Source organism: Pseudophryne corroboree, chromosome 11 (genome assembly GCF_028390025.1).
Source record: "Pseudophryne corroboree isolate aPseCor3 chromosome 11, aPseCor3.hap2, whole genome shotgun sequence".
NCBI lineage: Eukaryota > Metazoa > Chordata > Amphibia > Anura > Myobatrachidae > Pseudophryne > Pseudophryne corroboree.
Genome location: NC_086454.1, coordinates 324,057,622 through 324,075,377, shown reverse-complemented (window position 1 = coordinate 324,075,377; position 17,756 = coordinate 324,057,622). Strand labels below are relative to the sequence as shown.

The 17,756-nt window shown below is 46.4% G+C and overlaps 2 protein-coding genes across 3 annotated transcripts in view; one reads left to right on the top strand and one right to left on the bottom strand.

Annotated features, from left to right (window-relative positions):
• The window catches only part of LOC134969625 (hepatocyte nuclear factor 4-beta-like), a 188,726-nt gene extending 187,650 nt beyond the window's left edge, over positions 1–1,076 (top strand). Inside the window, exon 10 of one of the 2 annotated variants that reach the window (XM_063945694.1) lies at positions 66–1,076. In XM_063945694.1, the coding sequence (XP_063801764.1) occupies positions 66–181 (116 nt within the window). In that variant the 3' untranslated portion in view covers positions 182–1,076. The remainder of the gene's footprint in view (positions 1–65) is intronic. The other variant, XM_063945695.1, reaches the window with a different exon arrangement.
• Positions 1,077–5,650: 4,574 nt separating this feature from the next.
• The window catches only part of ZDHHC7 (zinc finger DHHC-type palmitoyltransferase 7), a 99,982-nt gene continuing 87,876 nt past the window's right edge, over positions 5,651–17,756 (bottom strand). Inside the window, exons 6-8 of the mRNA XM_063945693.1 lie at positions 17,556–17,637; positions 11,034–11,164; positions 5,651–10,175 (exon numbers count right to left, since the gene is read on the bottom strand). Of these exons, the coding sequence (XP_063801763.1) occupies positions 10,002–10,175; positions 11,034–11,164; positions 17,556–17,637 (387 nt within the window). The 3' untranslated portion in view covers positions 5,651–10,001. The remainder of the gene's footprint in view (positions 10,176–11,033; positions 11,165–17,555; positions 17,638–17,756) is intronic.

The following is a 17,756-nucleotide window of genomic DNA, read 5'->3' as shown; positions in this document are numbered from 1 at the left end:
AACTGGCACAACGTATTGCTGCCGAGGCCTCACCCTTCTAATTTACAGGAACTTTCTCTTCTTAGCCTCCCCAGAAGCCTCTCTACCGTTCCCTGCAACCAACAGTGGCAGTGACGACTACAAGATAAACACCGCGCCCGTGATGCAGCGCACCGTCATCGCTAAAAAGGAGATATTATAGAACATGGAACAACGCCTGTCACATACGATTGAGATCAGGACTCAAGTGTGAGAAGCGAGCGAGAGCCTCAGACACAGGAACGAGAGATTACTTCTCGGCCGCTGCAAGTATTACAGTCACCGGACAATAGCGGGAAAGGAATCGGAATGTGAGGAGCCTTTTACCGTCCCCCGACAGAAAGGATCCACAACAAAAAAGTCTACACTTAGGTTTTTCTGCCTCTCCAACTAAATAAGCGTTGTTGTATCTTTCTACAGAAGAAAACAGATCTGAGACTGAGGGACCCACACAGGAAAATGCCCCAAAATATTTCTGCTGCAGCAAGAAAACCCAGTCATTCAACCAGACACAAGATACACGTTGTCCCCCCCTGGTCTGCTAGCCAGTGTGCAACCAATAACCAGGCCCCATCGCCATTGTATAATCAGTAAGACAGTGATGATCAGTCCGTAAGATCAGTTTGTTTGTTTTTTTAGACCTGAAAAAGTGAAAAAGAGCATTTTACGCTAATGTAACTATAAAACAGATTGTGATTTTTATCTCAGACAAGACCCACTGTTGGTGCTCATATATAGCATCGCTCGGTTAGAACATAAAGCGACTTTTAGAAAGGAACGTACTGTCTGATATTCTTTTGGAGGGGTATTTTGCTTGTTTTCTGGCCTTCTACTTTCCAAAAATTTCTCACGGCGCTAGTATTAATTTACTTGTTTTTCAATATATAAAAACAACCTTAATAGGGAATAAAATCAATATGTTAAGCTGCTGAGTGTCGGTTATGCTTGTGTGAGCATAAACATAAAGGATCTCCTATTTCAATAAGAGAACCTACTAAACATTACTGGAAAGCCACTCTGCGCTAATAAAATCTAACAGGCTTTAGAATAAAGTGAAATCACATGTATACATAATATTTTATTCAATAAAATGACCACATTGATCTTTGGGTAATATAGATTATAAATGCATTCGCCAAATAAAAATTGATCAATAAAAAATTGCGTACATACACAGAAATTCATACCACTGTTCATATACTCATATATAAGACATAATGAGCTCCCATTTCTAATGCCGGCTTTTTAAATAGACTTAAAGGGAGGTGAAATAGGAGCGCATTATGTTCTATATATGAGTATATGAACAGTGGTATGAATTTCTGTGTATGTACACAATTTTATATTGATCAATTTTTATTTGATAATTTTATTGAATTAAATATTATGTATACATGAGATTTCACTTTATTCGAAAGCCTGTTAGATTTTTTTTAGCGCAGAGTGGCTTTCCAGTAATGTTTAGTTGTTTTCAGACCTTGGCAGTAAAACTGAAGCTGGGTACACAGTGGTCCGGATTCGGATTTGGAAGCAAGGCAGAAAAAGCACATAAGTTTGTATCTGGTACAAACCATTTTGCAATGCAGATCGGACCAACATATCGCTCAATTCAATGCACATCGGGCAGCGTTTATGCCTGGTATGCAGGTGCCCGCGGTCGCTAGAGATGTCGTCAGGTTTGATATGCTGCTCATCATACCAGACAATATCACTAGTGTTCTGTAGTATGCTAATGAAGAATGGAACACGATCGTTCCATCCTTCATTAAAATCGCTCAATGTGTACCCAGGTTCAGATATGTCGGCCCGTCATATCGGTTGGGTACATATCGCTCCAGTGCGTTATCAGGTGACTGGTGCAGGTGTTCCTACAGACGAGCCCCCAATACATCTAGCCGCAATACCCCACGCAGTGCAAGGGAGCCACATGGTCCCGTACAATGCTGCTAGCACAGGGTGTCTTTTTTTAATTTTGACAAAAATGCATCTTAGTCGTAACTAGGAAGCACAAGGAGAGAGTGTGATGACTAATCTGATATATGACACCTGTATACTGCACGTGGCTGAGTTAGTATACGGAGCAGAACTTGTAGTGGAAAAAAGCTGCTGTTGCTGCTACACTGTAGCACTTCGCATACAGATTCAGAGACTTAGTCACACACGGATATAAAAGTGCCATATATCAAATTAATCAGCACAGTCGGCTGGTGGGTCTTAGTCGAATCACGCTGCGACAGACTCATTTTCGGCTAAAAAGACGCCCAACGCTGGCAGAGTCTTACAGGACCTGACGTCCTGAGAAGGGCTGTTTGGCGCAACTGCAGCAATGATGTATGAGGACATATCTGTAGGCACAAAACAGGTATCTCACACACCACGGCACAAAGACGGAGCGGGCGCCACGGCACAGGCATAAAGACTGAGCGATCGCCGCGGCACAGGAGAATTCAGAGGGAACGGCGACAGATGTACTGAGGTAATGGTGCCGACGCAGTAGTGTGACACAACCAGACACCTGTTGCCTCTTGCTTTCTGTTACGGAATTTGTGCAGCTATGTTAGTAAATTACCCTAATACGACATCACTATAGCCCTTACACAGGAATCAGTTTGTACAAGTGATCTTTATCCAATAGGAAGTATAAATAGAAGACAATGAGTAATACATATAATTTTACTGTAATTGAGCCTTAAGCAGCTTCATCACTGCCATGACCGAGCCGGAATAATCCTGATTAATGACCTATAGCAGAGATATTCCAATCCTCTGCATCTCAGCATTACTGGAGTCTATAATTAGCAGAGATCGGCCATCTGTACCATGTTATCAGCTGTAAACCAGTCATTTAACAAATATGAGTATCACAGACAACTACTGGCCTATTTCTGTTCACTCCCCATAGTCATGATTGACACAGAGTAAGAATGCAGCGCACCTGCTGCCAGGGCAGCTCTTCAGGATTACTCACATCTTATCCAGTTTCCCAAGAAAAAGTTTGCCAATCAAACATTCTTCTGTCCCCCTCTTTCCGACATCTTCCAAAGAATCTCTGCGATGAAGCAATAAACACATAACCGCTTGTGCGGAAAGTACCTTCTCCCGTCGCTGCGTGGTCTCAGTCTCTTCCTGCATTGCTCATGCATTGGAAAGAGGCTTTCCCCGGACATTGTGGGGTATTTGGATCAGTGTTAGATTTCACGCTTTGTATTATTCTGTAATTCCGGAGCCTGCTAAAACCTGGTTTGTTCAATTCACTCAGTAATTAAACGTGGATTCTTATTTACTTACTTGTCTTTGTACATTCCTTCTATTTTATATGGGAGCTATTTTCTCTGCCTAATTTACAGTTTTGCATCGGCAAAAGGGAATAGTTAAATCCTCAGCTGCGCACATTAGTGGTCATTCCGAGTTGTTCGCTCGCTAGCTGTTTTTAGCAGCCGTGCAAACGCTATGCCGCCGCCGCCTACTGGGAGTGTATTTTAGCTTAGCAGAAGTGCGAACGAAAGGATCGCAGCGCGGCGGCAAAGTTTTTTTGTGCAGTTTCAGAGTAGCTCAAAACCTACTCAGCGCTTGCGATCACTTCAGACTGTTCAGTTCCTGTTTTGAGTTGACATCACAAACACGCCCCGCGTTCGCCCAGCCACGCCTGCGTTTTCCCTGGCACGCCTGCGTTTTTTCGAACACTCCCTGAAAACGGTCAGTTGACACACAGAAACGCCCACTTCCTGTCAATCACTCTGCGGCCAGCAGTGCGACTGAAAAGGATCGCTAGACCTTGTGTGAAACTACATAGTTCGTTGTAATAGTACATTGCGCCGCATGCGCAGAAGTGCAGTTTTCTTGCCTCATCGCTGCACAGCGAACGAGTGCAGCTAGCGATCAACTCGGAATGACCACCATTAGCCCTTATTACGGGAAGTTAGCTTGGCTCGTTCTCCTGCGCACCAATATGGAGTTGGAGGAACGCTAGATACATTGCTGTAGATCGCCCTTCCTGACCGCTCCGGATTCACATCGTAGAGAACTAAAGTGCCCCAAAAAGTGTCACGTGGGAAGGGGGGCACACGATCAGGACCTGGGGGTCGTTCATGGCCAATAGCCATTCTTCTGCTGGGTAACACAACACTACTTATCTACAAACAATATAAACGACACAAATCAGTCACTGAATTTATTTTACATAGAAAATTACAATTTAACAAGAGCTTTAAAAAAATTAAATAGTCTAAGCAGCACATCTGCTAATAACAGGGATTTGTACAGGAGGCTGAATGCAAATGATTTATACAAACGGTGTAAAGGCTTTTCCAACATTGGACCCGCATGGTCTGAGAATACACAGCGAATAAAGCCCCACAATCTCCACAATGAGACACGCTCCAGCCACAGCCCCAAAGGAAATACTGCCAAATACATAGATGAGACGCGAAATCGCCCTCCTCTGGTTATGATGCATAGGATAGAAGGGTCTCGCGTCGTGGGATTGCGTACACGTCTATAAAGCTTTTCCTTATGTGCGTATCTATAGATGCATGCTTAATTCAATGCGACTTAGCTTCACAGAACATAGAAAAAGGATTCATTGACCTCCCTGTAAGGCTCGTTACGGTACAAGGGGCCACAGCGCAGATAGGGGGCAGCTATTCTGCGGGTAGATAAATAATATTCCTAGTAAATTAGCAGGAACCTGGTGACACCACTGAGGCATGAGGCACGATGCGTTGGCCTCCACTGGCTGTAGGAAACTGCTGCATTATAAGGTTATACTGTATCAGATTATAGTGATTATGTCCTATTATTTCCCGTACACAATTGTACATTGATACTGGATTATAATACAATACGTTTAACCAGCCATGGAACGAACTTTGCTCTTGACGCATCCGGTCATTAATACTATGACCTTACGAATCACCCACCACATATACCAATGCAAAAACCTGGCGTTAGTAAACGAATACGACAGAGCAACTTGAGATGATGCGAATTGCACAAAGTGGGCCGGTAGTAGCCGATTAGCACAGTGTGTTATTGTGTTATCATTTTAGCTCACTGTATGCAACCAAATTCCAGACTCACAACCATATCCACTGCCAGCGGCCAGTAACAGCGTCGCTCAGACTTCCAGACGTAGCCCAGGCGCTGTACGAGCTGATTGTCATGAGAGTATAATGATACTGACAACAATAACACAATAATCACTTATCTTCTACAAATACAAATATCCCTTACAATCTACAAATCCAGAACAAAACCATTCCTCTGGATCTACCCAGAACTCTGCAGGGAAGGGAAATACCAATAGTTACACAGTAACTGCCAGAGCCGGCCCTAACCAATATGATGCCCTAGGCAAGATTTTGGCTGGTGCCCCCTAGCAAAGCCGCTAGTTCTGCAGGAGATGCCTGGCATGAGTCAGCTGGCAGCTCTGCTAACGTCGGGCACCTTTTGTTTATGAAAATGCATCATATTATTTGCATTACTATGTGGCTAGGATGCACAAGCAGCTTCTGCTGATTAAAATGATATGTTGCATGCCTATATTCTGTGTGCGACTGTGGCTGTATCTGCATACGAAATGCTATGTTACAGTGATTTCCATGAATACACTGCAACATAGCATTTCGTATGCAGATACATCCGCAGTCACACACAGAATATAGGCATGCCACATATCATTTTAATCAGCAGAAGCTGCTGGTGCCCCTAAGCATACCAAATGCCCTAGGCATTTGCCTAGTTTGCCTATGCCTAAGGCCAGCTCTGGTTACTGCTATAGTAAAGGGGTTTCCACCTTCAGATCACTTTATCACCCTTATTAGACAATCACTTAGTACATTGCTTCCTTCCATACTCCAGGGATTATTTCTGTCTCCCTTCTTGCTCTCTTGACATAAATGTTACCATTGCACGACAGAGCCCCCTATCTCTGCAAAATGATCAGCTCTCTGATGATAGAAAGACAAGTCTGAAGAGCACAGATGATAAAGAGACAACCCCAATACATGTAATAAAGCTGTAGGAAGGCGTACACTAGCTAAAACATTGTCATCTGAGGGTGTAACCTACTTTAACTTTCGTATTAATTTCCAATTTCAAGTTAAATTTGATCTACCATACTCTGCCGCTACGGGTATTCAAAGACATAGTTATGCCCATATACAGCATATCCCCCGCCATCCCTTTCATACCTGTGGCTGGTGATGCGCAGATAGCAGCAAAGACTGGCATGGTGCCAAAGCCTTTGCTATGTCTTGTGCTGGACAGATGGTGTCGCTGGCTTCAGGAATAATGGGGAACCACATGAGAACTGAGGGAGCGTCTGTCCTGGGAGCTGTGTGTGTGGCACAGGTCCTTCCCGTGACCCATCCACCCGTTATAGATAACCTACTGCCTGAAGGTCAGAAGTCAATCACACCTCAGAACAAAGAGGACCTGTGACTGAATCAGAGCATCACCCCAATCCACATTCTGTACTGCAACAGTGTCAGGCAATGCCCCTATATTACCATGGGATTAATCTAACGTCCCAGACATAGTGGTGACTAAGAGGGGGGGGGGGGGGGGGTTAGTCTGGGTTCTTACAGTAACAAGCACAATGATGAGAAAGTCCGATCAATAACACACTGCTTCCTCCAGACCTGCAGCAATGAGAAGGACTATAGCTGGGAACGTCTAGCTCGGGAATGTATGGTGTCCGATACAACACACCAGCAGTTGTGGCACTACAAGTCCCAGCCACCCATGCCAGCCTGATGTTAGCTCTGCGGTGAGACACAGATACTGTGCGTGGTACTGACCACCTTGCCCAGCAATGCTAATAACGAGATGCTGTGAGAGTAAGCAGGGGCTGGCAATAAGCGGCTAATGGACTACACATCCGAGCACGCGTAGTCCCACAGCAGCTGGGGGGCTGCTTATTGCCCACCCCTGCATTAGGGGAACTGACCTTTCCTCCCAGACAAGGACTGTACATCGCTCTGGTACAGAAGGACGTGATACCTGCACACAGCTGATGCCTCACTAGAAACCAATACACTCAGACCACCAGCTGGAAATATCTGTGAGAACAGGTATCGGACATCTGTGTGGTTAGTGTTATAGTCTGGCCGTTTGGTGTGCCTAGGGCAAAACTCTTCCCCCAGTCTAGATTGTAGTGGCATCACAAATATCACAGAAAGCTATAGACCACCAACACCATTTCACATATATAACAATTGACAGGGATTATACCTTTAGAGGTGTTTTGTGCTGTAAAACCGTGGACGCTTTTACTTCGTGGTCACTATGACAACGCGCTGCTTTGTACAGACTGTATAATCACTACTTTAAAGAATAATTACACCCAAAACAGAAACATTTATTTTCCTGTGGCCCAGCATGATCTCATTTGGCACCCCGTCCCTCAAAAGCTCCGATGTATACTAGCACTGTACCTTGCTGGTTGTCAATGCACCTGCCCTGTGCATTACCCGTTCATGAGACCACACCAGAGGCATCTACAACACTGCTGTGCCTTAGGGGGACATTTACTAAGCAGTGGTAAGAGTGGAGAAGTGAGCCAGTGGAGAAGCTGCCCCATCAACTAATCAGCAGCTCTGTATCATTTTATAGTATGCAAATTATAGATGTTACTTCAGTGCTGATTGGTTGCCATAGGCACATCTCCACTGGCTAACTTCTCCGCTCTTATCACTGCTTAGTAAATGTTCCCCCCCAAAGTCTCAGAAAGTGGCCAGGGCAAGGAGGGAGACATTCTTCAGAGGAAGAGACGTATTAGAACACAGGGACATGTGCGGAGACTGGAGAGAGGAAGGTTCAGGGGCAACTTGAGGAAAAATTACTTCACAGAAAGGGTAGTGGACAAGTGGAATAGCCTCCCATCAGAGGTGGTAGAGGCTAAGATAATAGAGCAATTTAAACATGCTTGATGGGATAGACATAAGGATATACTTCCAAAGAAATAAGGATCAAATCGGGTTTGAGGTAACAATATGGTTAAAAAGGAGCAGACTAGATGGGCCAAGTGGTTCTCATCTGCGGTCACATTCTATGTTTCTATGTGCCGGACTGCTGAAGCCTATGGGGGAAATGCCATATCAGGGGTAACTGTGAATAAATAACTTTGTAATAGATCTAGGTGAAATTATTCTTTACGCCTGGGGCTGACTGAGGGCTACAATCACACGTATGGGCCCTACACACTTGCCGATGTGTGCGGCCGATATGAACGATCTCGTTCAGTAATGAGCGATAAATCGTTCGTATCGCTCAGTGTGTAGGCACCAACAATGAACGATGCACGTCCCAGCGGTCGTTCATCGTTGGTTTTCCCTCGTTCTGCATAGCAAGCCAATTTGGACGATGGTCGTTAATTGTTGAAATCGACTGTCGTCCAAATCGGAAACGTCGGCAAGGTTGTAGGGCCCATTAGGATTAGACAAAACGGCATTTCACCTAGAAGAGTGGTTCTCAAACTCGGTCCTCAGGACCCCACACGGTTCACGTCTTCCATGTCACCCAGCAGCTGCACTGTGTATCACCAACTGTCACATTTTAAAAATCTACAGGTGACCTACAAAACATGAACCGTGTGGGGTCCTGAGGACCGAGTTTGAGAACCTGTGACCTAGAAGTCTGATGCAACCTATTTACTATAGGGATTTTCTAGCAAGAGCGATAGATTTATAGGAATAGCCAAGGATGTAGTGCCCCGTTACTAACGGACACTTCTCTGGCTAAACACAAAGCAGAGAGAGATACGATACTTAGCAATAACGCCAGATGAAAACAAGCAGAACCCAACGTACTAGAACTGCAGAGCCCAGAGAAAGTCCGATTAAATCAATACTTTATTCCACAAATCAGTGCGAAAGAGATCCGCAACTGCGCCAGATCAGACTTAGAGGAAAATTTGAACTGCAGAGCGTTTATCAGCAAGAGATTGGTCACAATCACTCCTAACCCTACAGCCGCCATGCAAAACATGGTACACGCCAAGCCAGCAGTGATATAGAAGAATAGCATTCTGCCCTCCCCGCCATGACGTATGGACCTGTCCAATAGTTCTCACTAGAACATGGGAAACTGGGACAGGTATGTAACTGGGTGCCACTGAACAGCAGGCTCAGATGTTGGGGGGTAAAGCAGTAGAGAGCGAGCCCATAGAAATTCTGTATTTTAACATTATCATTCACAAGAAACAAATAAAACATGAACATGTTACTTCCAGCAACCAGCCAAAAAAAAAAAAAAAAATTGTACTGCAAGTGCCCGGGGGCAACACTCTTCTTTTTCTATGTACCAAGCTACCAAAGGTCACGGACAGAAGAGGATAAACGAGGGGAGGCTGGAGGTGGAATGGAGAAGAGAAGATAGTAAGGAAAACAAACAATGGAGGGATGTAGCGGAAGAAGGAGGAGGATAGGGCAGTGAAGATGAAGAAGTGAAGGTAAATCATTTAGTGACGCGGGTAATTTGAGGGCAATGATACCAACATGCATACACCAAAGTCCAGCACGAGGATCCGCATGCCGACACCTCGTGACGTGTGTTAGGGCGCAGTATGCTCTTCCCACCGCAACAGTTTTGAAGTCCCATCAACACTAATTAAAAAGTTTCCATTGATCTTCTGCGCAGCAACGAAACATTCCGTAGAACTCACAAGTCTTATCCAGCTTGTCGTTATAATAAAAAATGATATGCCATTATAAGTTAATTAATTAAAACAAACAGATAGAAATTTAGATGCAATCGGAATAAATTACAACCTTCGAGAATCAGCCATCATCCGTTCCATGTGACGCCGTTCTTGCGCTCGTCTGCTTGATGCCAAAAAAGTGCGACTTAAAAAAAACACAATGATTTTTTTGTGTGTGTGTGTGTGTATATGTAATAGTCTCTTCCTTTGGCAGTTGTATGATCACTGGCAGCGAGGCCTCTCCATGTGCAGCAAATAAATAGGTCATGAATAGGGATGATCCTCAGACGGAGAACTCTGTGCCCCCTTTGCGCGCCCGCAGGAAACGTCTGACTTGTAAGCCCGCGAAGGGGTTAATCCACAGGAAGGAGGGTGTTCCCCCAAACACAGACCTCATGCCGTCCCACCTCAGTCTTCGCTCCCACGTCGGCTTCTCGCTCTTCAGTCGCTCAATCTCCTGCCAACAAAATAGTTTTCAAAAAGTTGAGTATACGCCATTTGTGAGATGAGGAGAGATCAGCCAATGCGGATTCATATAGAACTAGGTTTCAGGTCCCCTAATTGCCTGAGCCCAATTAGCCTTCCATCTGTTCTATAACCATTACTACTTCTTTCTGTATACTGTACATTAGTTTTACAGAACATGTAGAAGAAAAATACAAAAAAAACCCCATTCTGCTCAATGATGGAAATATCACTTTCTTGTTACATATTTATACCCTGGGAAAACAAACATGAAATGTGTGCGAGAGGAGAATCCTATATGAGAGAGAACAATTCTAAAGGGGGTATTCATCGCAACAGTCAGGAGACACGAAACGTGAGGAGGCAGAAGTCCTGGCCTCTCGTCAGATGTGAGTGATAGGCCGTGTGTCTAACGCGCTAATTACCCTACATCGCCCTTATAAAGAGCAACAGCGCAAACCTTGACGTCTCTCGTTATACAGAATCGGGAATCTGTTACAGTCCCGAAAACAAGGGAACAAATATCTGCCGGTTATCGCTCCCCTCGCACTTCTGTTACTTTATACCGTATTAACTCTGGATTCTCTGTACAGTTGTAAATAACCAGGTATAGCCTGCGAAGTACCTTGCTGTACAATGTATCATTTATATTAACATGTGACTAATAAATCCGGTACTTTTATAAAGAAACAAACACTAAAAACAATTGTTTTGGAAAATGAGAACGGAGACCCAACATCAGGAGACTCCGTGATATACATCAGTTTTGTGGAGTTATTCCCAACCTCGGTCCTCAAGGCACACTAACCCCCTCCCCCAAATAGCAGTGGCTGCAGACAAGACATCGTACCGTTTCGTCATTGCATATTGAGTGAATTTGGGTACCAAACATAACAGCGGTGAATGTGAGGAAGAGGAGGCCCTCCAGGCAGAGGAAGATCATGAGGATTACAGTGACCGGAGGGGAGAAGCTGCTGCACTCTACAAGAGAGAGAGGTTAGCTGACAGAGAGTAACCCAACACAACACCGAGGAATCTGCTGCTCGCACTGTGCACGACACAATACACACACAAATTTTTTTTTATTTTTATTTTTTTAAATCAAATGAGCCGTGAAAGCCACAAAAATGAATAACTGGAAATAATCAGGTTGGGAAATGTTCTGTGATTTACAATAGATGTGTTTTTATAAAATTCTAAATGTCTAACATAAAGAAAAATAGGATTTTAATACCTACCGGTAAATCCTTTTATCTTAGTCCGTAGAGAATGCTGGGGACTCCAAAAGGACCATGGGGTATAGACGGGATCCGCAGGAGACATGGGCACTTTAAGACTTTAAATGGGTGTGAACTGGCTCCTCCCTCTATGCCCCTCCTCCAGACCTCAGTTATAAGAACTGTGCCCAGGGAGACTGACATTTCGAGGAAAGGATTTTTGTTAACCAAGGGTGAGACACATACCAGTCCACACCACCACACACCGTACAACATGGCATTCAACTAACCAGTTAACAGTATGAACCAAAAAAAATCAGCAACAGGCTGATTGAACCAAAACGCAACTTTTGTGCAACCAAAGCAATAACTAAGAACAAGTACTGCATATAGAGTCCGCACTGGGACGGGCGCCCAGCATCCTCTACGGACTAAGAGAAAAGAATTTACCGGTAGGTATTAAAATCCTATTTTCTCATTCGTCCTAGAGGATGCTGGGGACTCCAAAAGGACAATGGGGTCTATACCTAAGCTCTAGACCGGGCGGGATAGTGCGGATGACTCTGCAGCACCGATTGAGCAAACATGAGGTCCTCATCAGCCAGGGTATCAAACTTGTAGAATTTTGCAAAAGTGTTTGAACCCGACCAAGTAGCTGCTCGGCAAAGTTGTAACGCCGAGACACTCCGGGCAGCCGCCCAAGACGAGCCCACCTTCACGTGGAATGGGCCATTACCGATTTCGGTAACGGCAAACCAGTCATGGAATGAGCATGCTGAATCGTATTACAAATCCAGCGTGCAATAGTCTGCTAAGAAGCAGGAGCCCCAATCTTGTTGGAAGCATACAGGACAAACAGCGCCTCAGTTTTCCTGATACGAGCCGTTCTGGCTACATAAATTTTCAAAGCTCTGACCACATCGAGAGCCTTCAGAAGCCACAGGAACTACAATAGGTTGGTTTATGTGAAATGAAGAAACCACCTTAGGGAGGAATTGTTGACGAGTCCTCAACTCCGCTCTATCCACATGGAAAACCAAATAGGGGTTTTTGTGAGACAAAGCCGCCAATTCCGACACCCGCCTCGCGGACGCCAAGGCCAATAGCATGACCACTTTCCAAGTGAGAAATTTCAGCTCAAGCTTTTGTAAAGGTTCAAACCAATGTGACGTAAGGAACTGTAACACCACGTTAAGGTCCCATGGTGCCACTGGGGGCACAAATGGAGGTTGGATGTGCAGCACTCCCTTCATGAAAGTCTGTACTTCTGGAAGCGAGGCCAATTCCCTTTGAAAGAAAATTGATAAGGCCGAAATCTGTACTTTAATAGATCCTAACTTTAGGCCCACCTCCACACCAGCTTGCAAAAAACGGAGAAACCGACCCAGCTAAAATTCTTCCGTAGGGGCCTTCTTGGATTCGCACCAAGACACATATTTTCTCCAAATACGGTGGTAATGCTTCGCCGTTACCTCCTTTCTAGCTTTCAGTAGAGTGGGGATGACCTCTCCGGGAATACCCTTCCGAGCTAAGATTTGGCGTTCAACCGCCATGCCGTCAAACGCAACCGCGGTAAGTCCTGGAACACGCACGGCCCCTGCTGTAACAGATCCTCTCTTAGAGGAAGAGGCCAGGGATCTACTATGAGTAATTCCTGAAGATCCGGATACCAGGCCCTCCGTGGCCAATCTGGAACAACGAGTATCGCCTGAACCCCTGTTCTTCTTATGATCCTTATCACCTTTGGGATGAGTGGAAACGGAGGGAACACATAGACCGACTGAAACACCCACGGTGTCACCAGTGCGTCCACTGCTATTGCTTGAGGGTCCCTTGACCTGGAACAATACTTCTGAAGTTTCTTGTTGAGGCGAGACGCCATCATGTCTATTTGAGGAAGTCCCTAACGACTCGTCACTTCTGCAAAGACCTCTTGATGAAGACCCCACTCTCCTGGATGGAGATCGTGTCTGCTGAGGAAGTCTGCTTCCCAGTTGTCCACGCCAGGAATGAAGACCGCTGATAGAGCGCTTGCATGTTTTTCCGCCCAGCGAAGAATCCTTGTGGCCTACGCCATCGCCGCTCTGCTTCTTGTTCCGCCTTGGCGGTTTACGTGCGCCACCGCTGTTATGTTGTCCGACTGAATCAGGACAGGTAGGCCGCGAAGCAAATGTTCCGCATGAACCAGACCGTTGTAAATGGCCCTTAATTCCAGAATGTTTATGTGCAGACAAGCTTCTTGGCTCGACCATTTTCCCTGGAAATTTTCCCCCTGTGTGACCGCTCCCCAACCTCGGAGACTCGCATCCGTGGTCACCAGGATCCAATCTTGGATCCCGAACCTGCGACCCTCTAGGACGTGAGAACTTTGGAGCCACCACAGGAGAGAAATCCTGGCCCTGGGAGATAGGCATATCTTCCTGTGCATGTGTAGATGGGACCCGGACCACTTGTCCAACAGGTCCCACTGAAAAACTCTGGCATGAAACCTGCCAAACGGGATGGCCTCGTAAGCCGCCACCAACTTCCCCAGCACTCGAGTGCAGTGATGAATCGACACTCTTGCCGGTTTCAGAATTCCCATGACCATGTTCTGGATTTCCAGAGCTTTTTCGAACGGGAGAAAAACTCTCTGTAGTTCCGTGTCCAGAATCATGCCCAAGAACGACAGCCGTGTTGTTGGAATCAACTGTGACTTTGGCAAATTTAGGAGCCAGCCATGTTGTTGCAGAACAGTCAGGGAGAGCGCAACGTTTTTCAGCAACTGCTCCTTTGATCTCGCCTTTATCAGGAGATCGTCCAAGTACGGGATAATTGTGACCCCTTGCTTGTGCAGGAGCACCACCATTACTTTGGTGAAAATCCTCGGGGCCGTGGAAAGACCAAACGGCAACGTCTGAAACTGGTAATGACAATCCTGAACCGCGAACCTCAGGTACGCCTGATGAGGAGGATATATGGGGACATGCAGGTAAGCATCCTTTATGTCGACTGACACCATAAAATCCCCCCCTTCCAGACTGGAAATCACTGCTTGGAGAGATTCCATCTTGAATTTGAACCTTCTTAAAAACAGATTTAGGGATATTAAGTTCAGAATCGGTCTGACCAAACCATCCGGCTTCGGGACCATGAACAGGCTTGAATAAAACCCTTCCCCCCGTTGTGACGTGGGTACCGCGACAATGACTTGCTGCTGACACAGCTTGTGTATTGCAGCACACACTACCTCCCTTTCCGGAAGAGAAGCTGGCAAGGCCGATTTGAAAAATCGGTGTGGGGGCACGTCTTGAAACTCCAGTTTGTATCCTTGGGTCACAATTTCCAGCACCCAAGGATCTAGGCCTGAGTGAACCCAGACCTGACTGAAGAGCTGAAGACGCGCCCCCACCGGTGCGGACTCCCACATGGGAGCCCCAGCGTCATGCGGTGGACTTAGCAGAAGCCGTGGAGGACTTCTGCTCCTGGGAGCTAGCCACAGCCGGCGACCTTTTTCCCCTCCCCTTGCCTCTAGCAGCAAGGAAGGAGGACCCTCGTCCTTTCTTGAATTTATTAGACCGAAAGGACTGCATCTAATAGTGAGGCGTTTTCTTCTGCTGTGTAGGGGCAAAAGGCAGAAATGAAGACTTACCCGCGGTAGCTGTAGAAACCAGTTCCGCAAGACCTTCTCCAAACAAAACTCCACCTTTATAGGGCAGAGCCTCCATAGCCTTTTTAGAATCAGCATCACCATTCCATTGATGAGTCCACAACGACCTCCTAGCCGAGATTGCCATGGCATTGGCCCTTGATCCCAAGAGGCCAATATCTCTCGCAGCATCCCTTAGACAGACTGCAGCGTCCTTGATATGACCCAGCGTCAAAAGCACGCTATCCCTATCCAGGGTGTCTAAGTCAGATGACAAGTTATCTGCCCATTTTTCAATCGCGCTACTCACCCATGCCGATGCTACGGCCGGCCTAAGCAGCGTACCCGTAGTGAAATAAATAGATTTCAAAGTAGTTTCCGGTTTACGATCTGCAGGATCTTTAAGGGCTGCCGTGTCAGGGGACGGTAGCGCCACCTTCTTGGACAATCGCGCCAAAGCTTTGTCCACCGTGGGAGATGACTCCCACCCTAACCTATCCTCAGAGGGAAACGGGTATGCCATAGAAATTCTCCTGGGAATCAGCCACTTTTTGTCAGTAGCTTCCCAAGCCTTTTCAAAAAGAGCGTTAAGTTCATGAGAGGGAGGAAACGTTACCTCAGGTTTCTTTCCTTTAAACATACAGACCCTCGTCTCAGGGACAGCGGGGTCCTCAGTGATATGTAACACATCCTTTATAGCCACAATCATGTACTGAATGCTCTTAGCCAGTTTGGGATTCAACTTGGCATCATTATAGTCGACACTGGAGTCTGAATCCGTGTCGGTATCTGTATCTTTTATATGGGTAAACGTACGCTTCTGTGACCCTGAAGTCTGAGTTTGTGACAAAACATCTCCCATGGATTGTCTCCATGCTTGGTTCTGAGACTCAGATTTGTCTAATCTCTTATGCAACAAAGCCACACTTGCATTTAAAACATTCCACATATCCACCCAATCAGCAGTCGGCGGTGCCGACGGAGTCACTCCCACAGTCTATTCTGCCCCCGCACCAGCCTCCTCCTGGGAAGAGCATCCAGCCTCAGACATGTCGACACACGTGTACCGACACCCACAATCACACTGAGCTATAGGGGACAGACCCACAGTAAGGCCCTTCAGAGAGACAGAAAGGGAGTTTGCCAGCTCACACCCAGCACCCAGACCTAGCAGCGCTTTTATATGTAAATCAATACAACACCAAATAAGGGAGGCAGGTTCAGGGGAAATTTAAGGAAAAATTACTTCACAGAAAGGGTAGTGGATAAGTGGAATAGCCTCCCATCAGAGGTGGTAGAGGCTAGGACTGTAGAGCAATTTAAACATGCTTGGGATAGGCATATGAATACAAAGAATTAACCAAGAATTAAGGTTCAAAAAGGGTTGAGATTACCTGAAGGATAAAAAGAGGAGCAGACTAGATGGGCCAAGTGGTTCTTATCTGCCGTCAAATTCTATGTTTCTATGTTAAGCTGTGTCCCCCCTGCTTTTGCACCCTGTTACTTGATACAGAAGTGAAGGGCCAGGACCAGCGTCTCTGCAGCTTGCTGTGGAGAGAAAATGGCGCTGATTAGAGCTGGAGGATGAAGCCCCGCCCCCCTACATGGCTCGCTTCTGTTCCGCTTTTATTTATACTGGCGGGGGTCTGTATACAGTGCCTATGCACTGTATACTGTCATGCCAGTGCCCAAAATGAGGTTTAATTGCTGCCCAGGGCGCCCCCCCTGCGCCCTGCCCCCATATAGTGTCGTTGGTGTGTGGGAGCAATGGCGCGCTGCGCGGTACCTCCGAAGATCAGAAGTCTTCTGCCGCCTCTGAAGTCTTCTTGCTTCTGCTACTCACCCAGCTTCTCTCCTCAGGCTCTGAGAGGGGGACGGCGGCACGGCTCCGGGAACGAGCAGCTAGGCGCACCAAGTGATCGGACCCTCTGGAGCTAATGGTGTCCAGTAGCCTAAGAAGCAGAGCCTTTAAACTCACAGAAGTAGGTCTGCTTCTCTCCCCTCAGTCCCACGATGCAGGAAGCCTGTTGCCAGCAGTGCTCCCTGAAAATAAACCTAACAAAAGTATTTTCTAGAGAAACTCAGGAGAGCTCCCCTAGTGTGTGTCCAGTCTCTCTGAGCATAGAATCTAACTGAGGTCTGGAGGAGGGGCATAGAGGGAGGAGCCAGTTCACACCCATTTAAACTCTTAAAGTGCCCATGTCTCCTGCGGATTCCGTCTATACCCCATGGTCCTTTTGGAGTCCCCAGCATCCTCTAGGACGAATGAGAAATAAGTATTATAACAATATACTATACCATCGCAGTTTCCTAGCGCTCATTTTACTGCCCAGCATACGACCAGCACAGAACCATGTGCACAGGTGGCGTCTGTGTGGGAGGGGAAGGTGAGGGATAGTGACGCTTCTCTACATATAGGAGAGGGGGGGGGGGGGCGCGCAACTTTCTGACACCCTATGTTTCCAGATCAGCCACCTGCCAGTATGGAACATTTGGGGAAGCATAGAAGGTAGGTACAGCCACTTACCCATCCACTGTCCCCTGACACAGATGAAAAGCTGCAGGCCGCAAAGGATAAGAGCATGGAGGGAGATCAGAGCTATGTACATCTGAAAGATAGAGAAGGATTGATTAGGTGACCGTGTCTACGGCAAAGATTATGCTGGTCAGATACTTGTGATATTTCCAGTGTGCTCAGCACCTGAAACCCCTTCACTCCCTATACTAA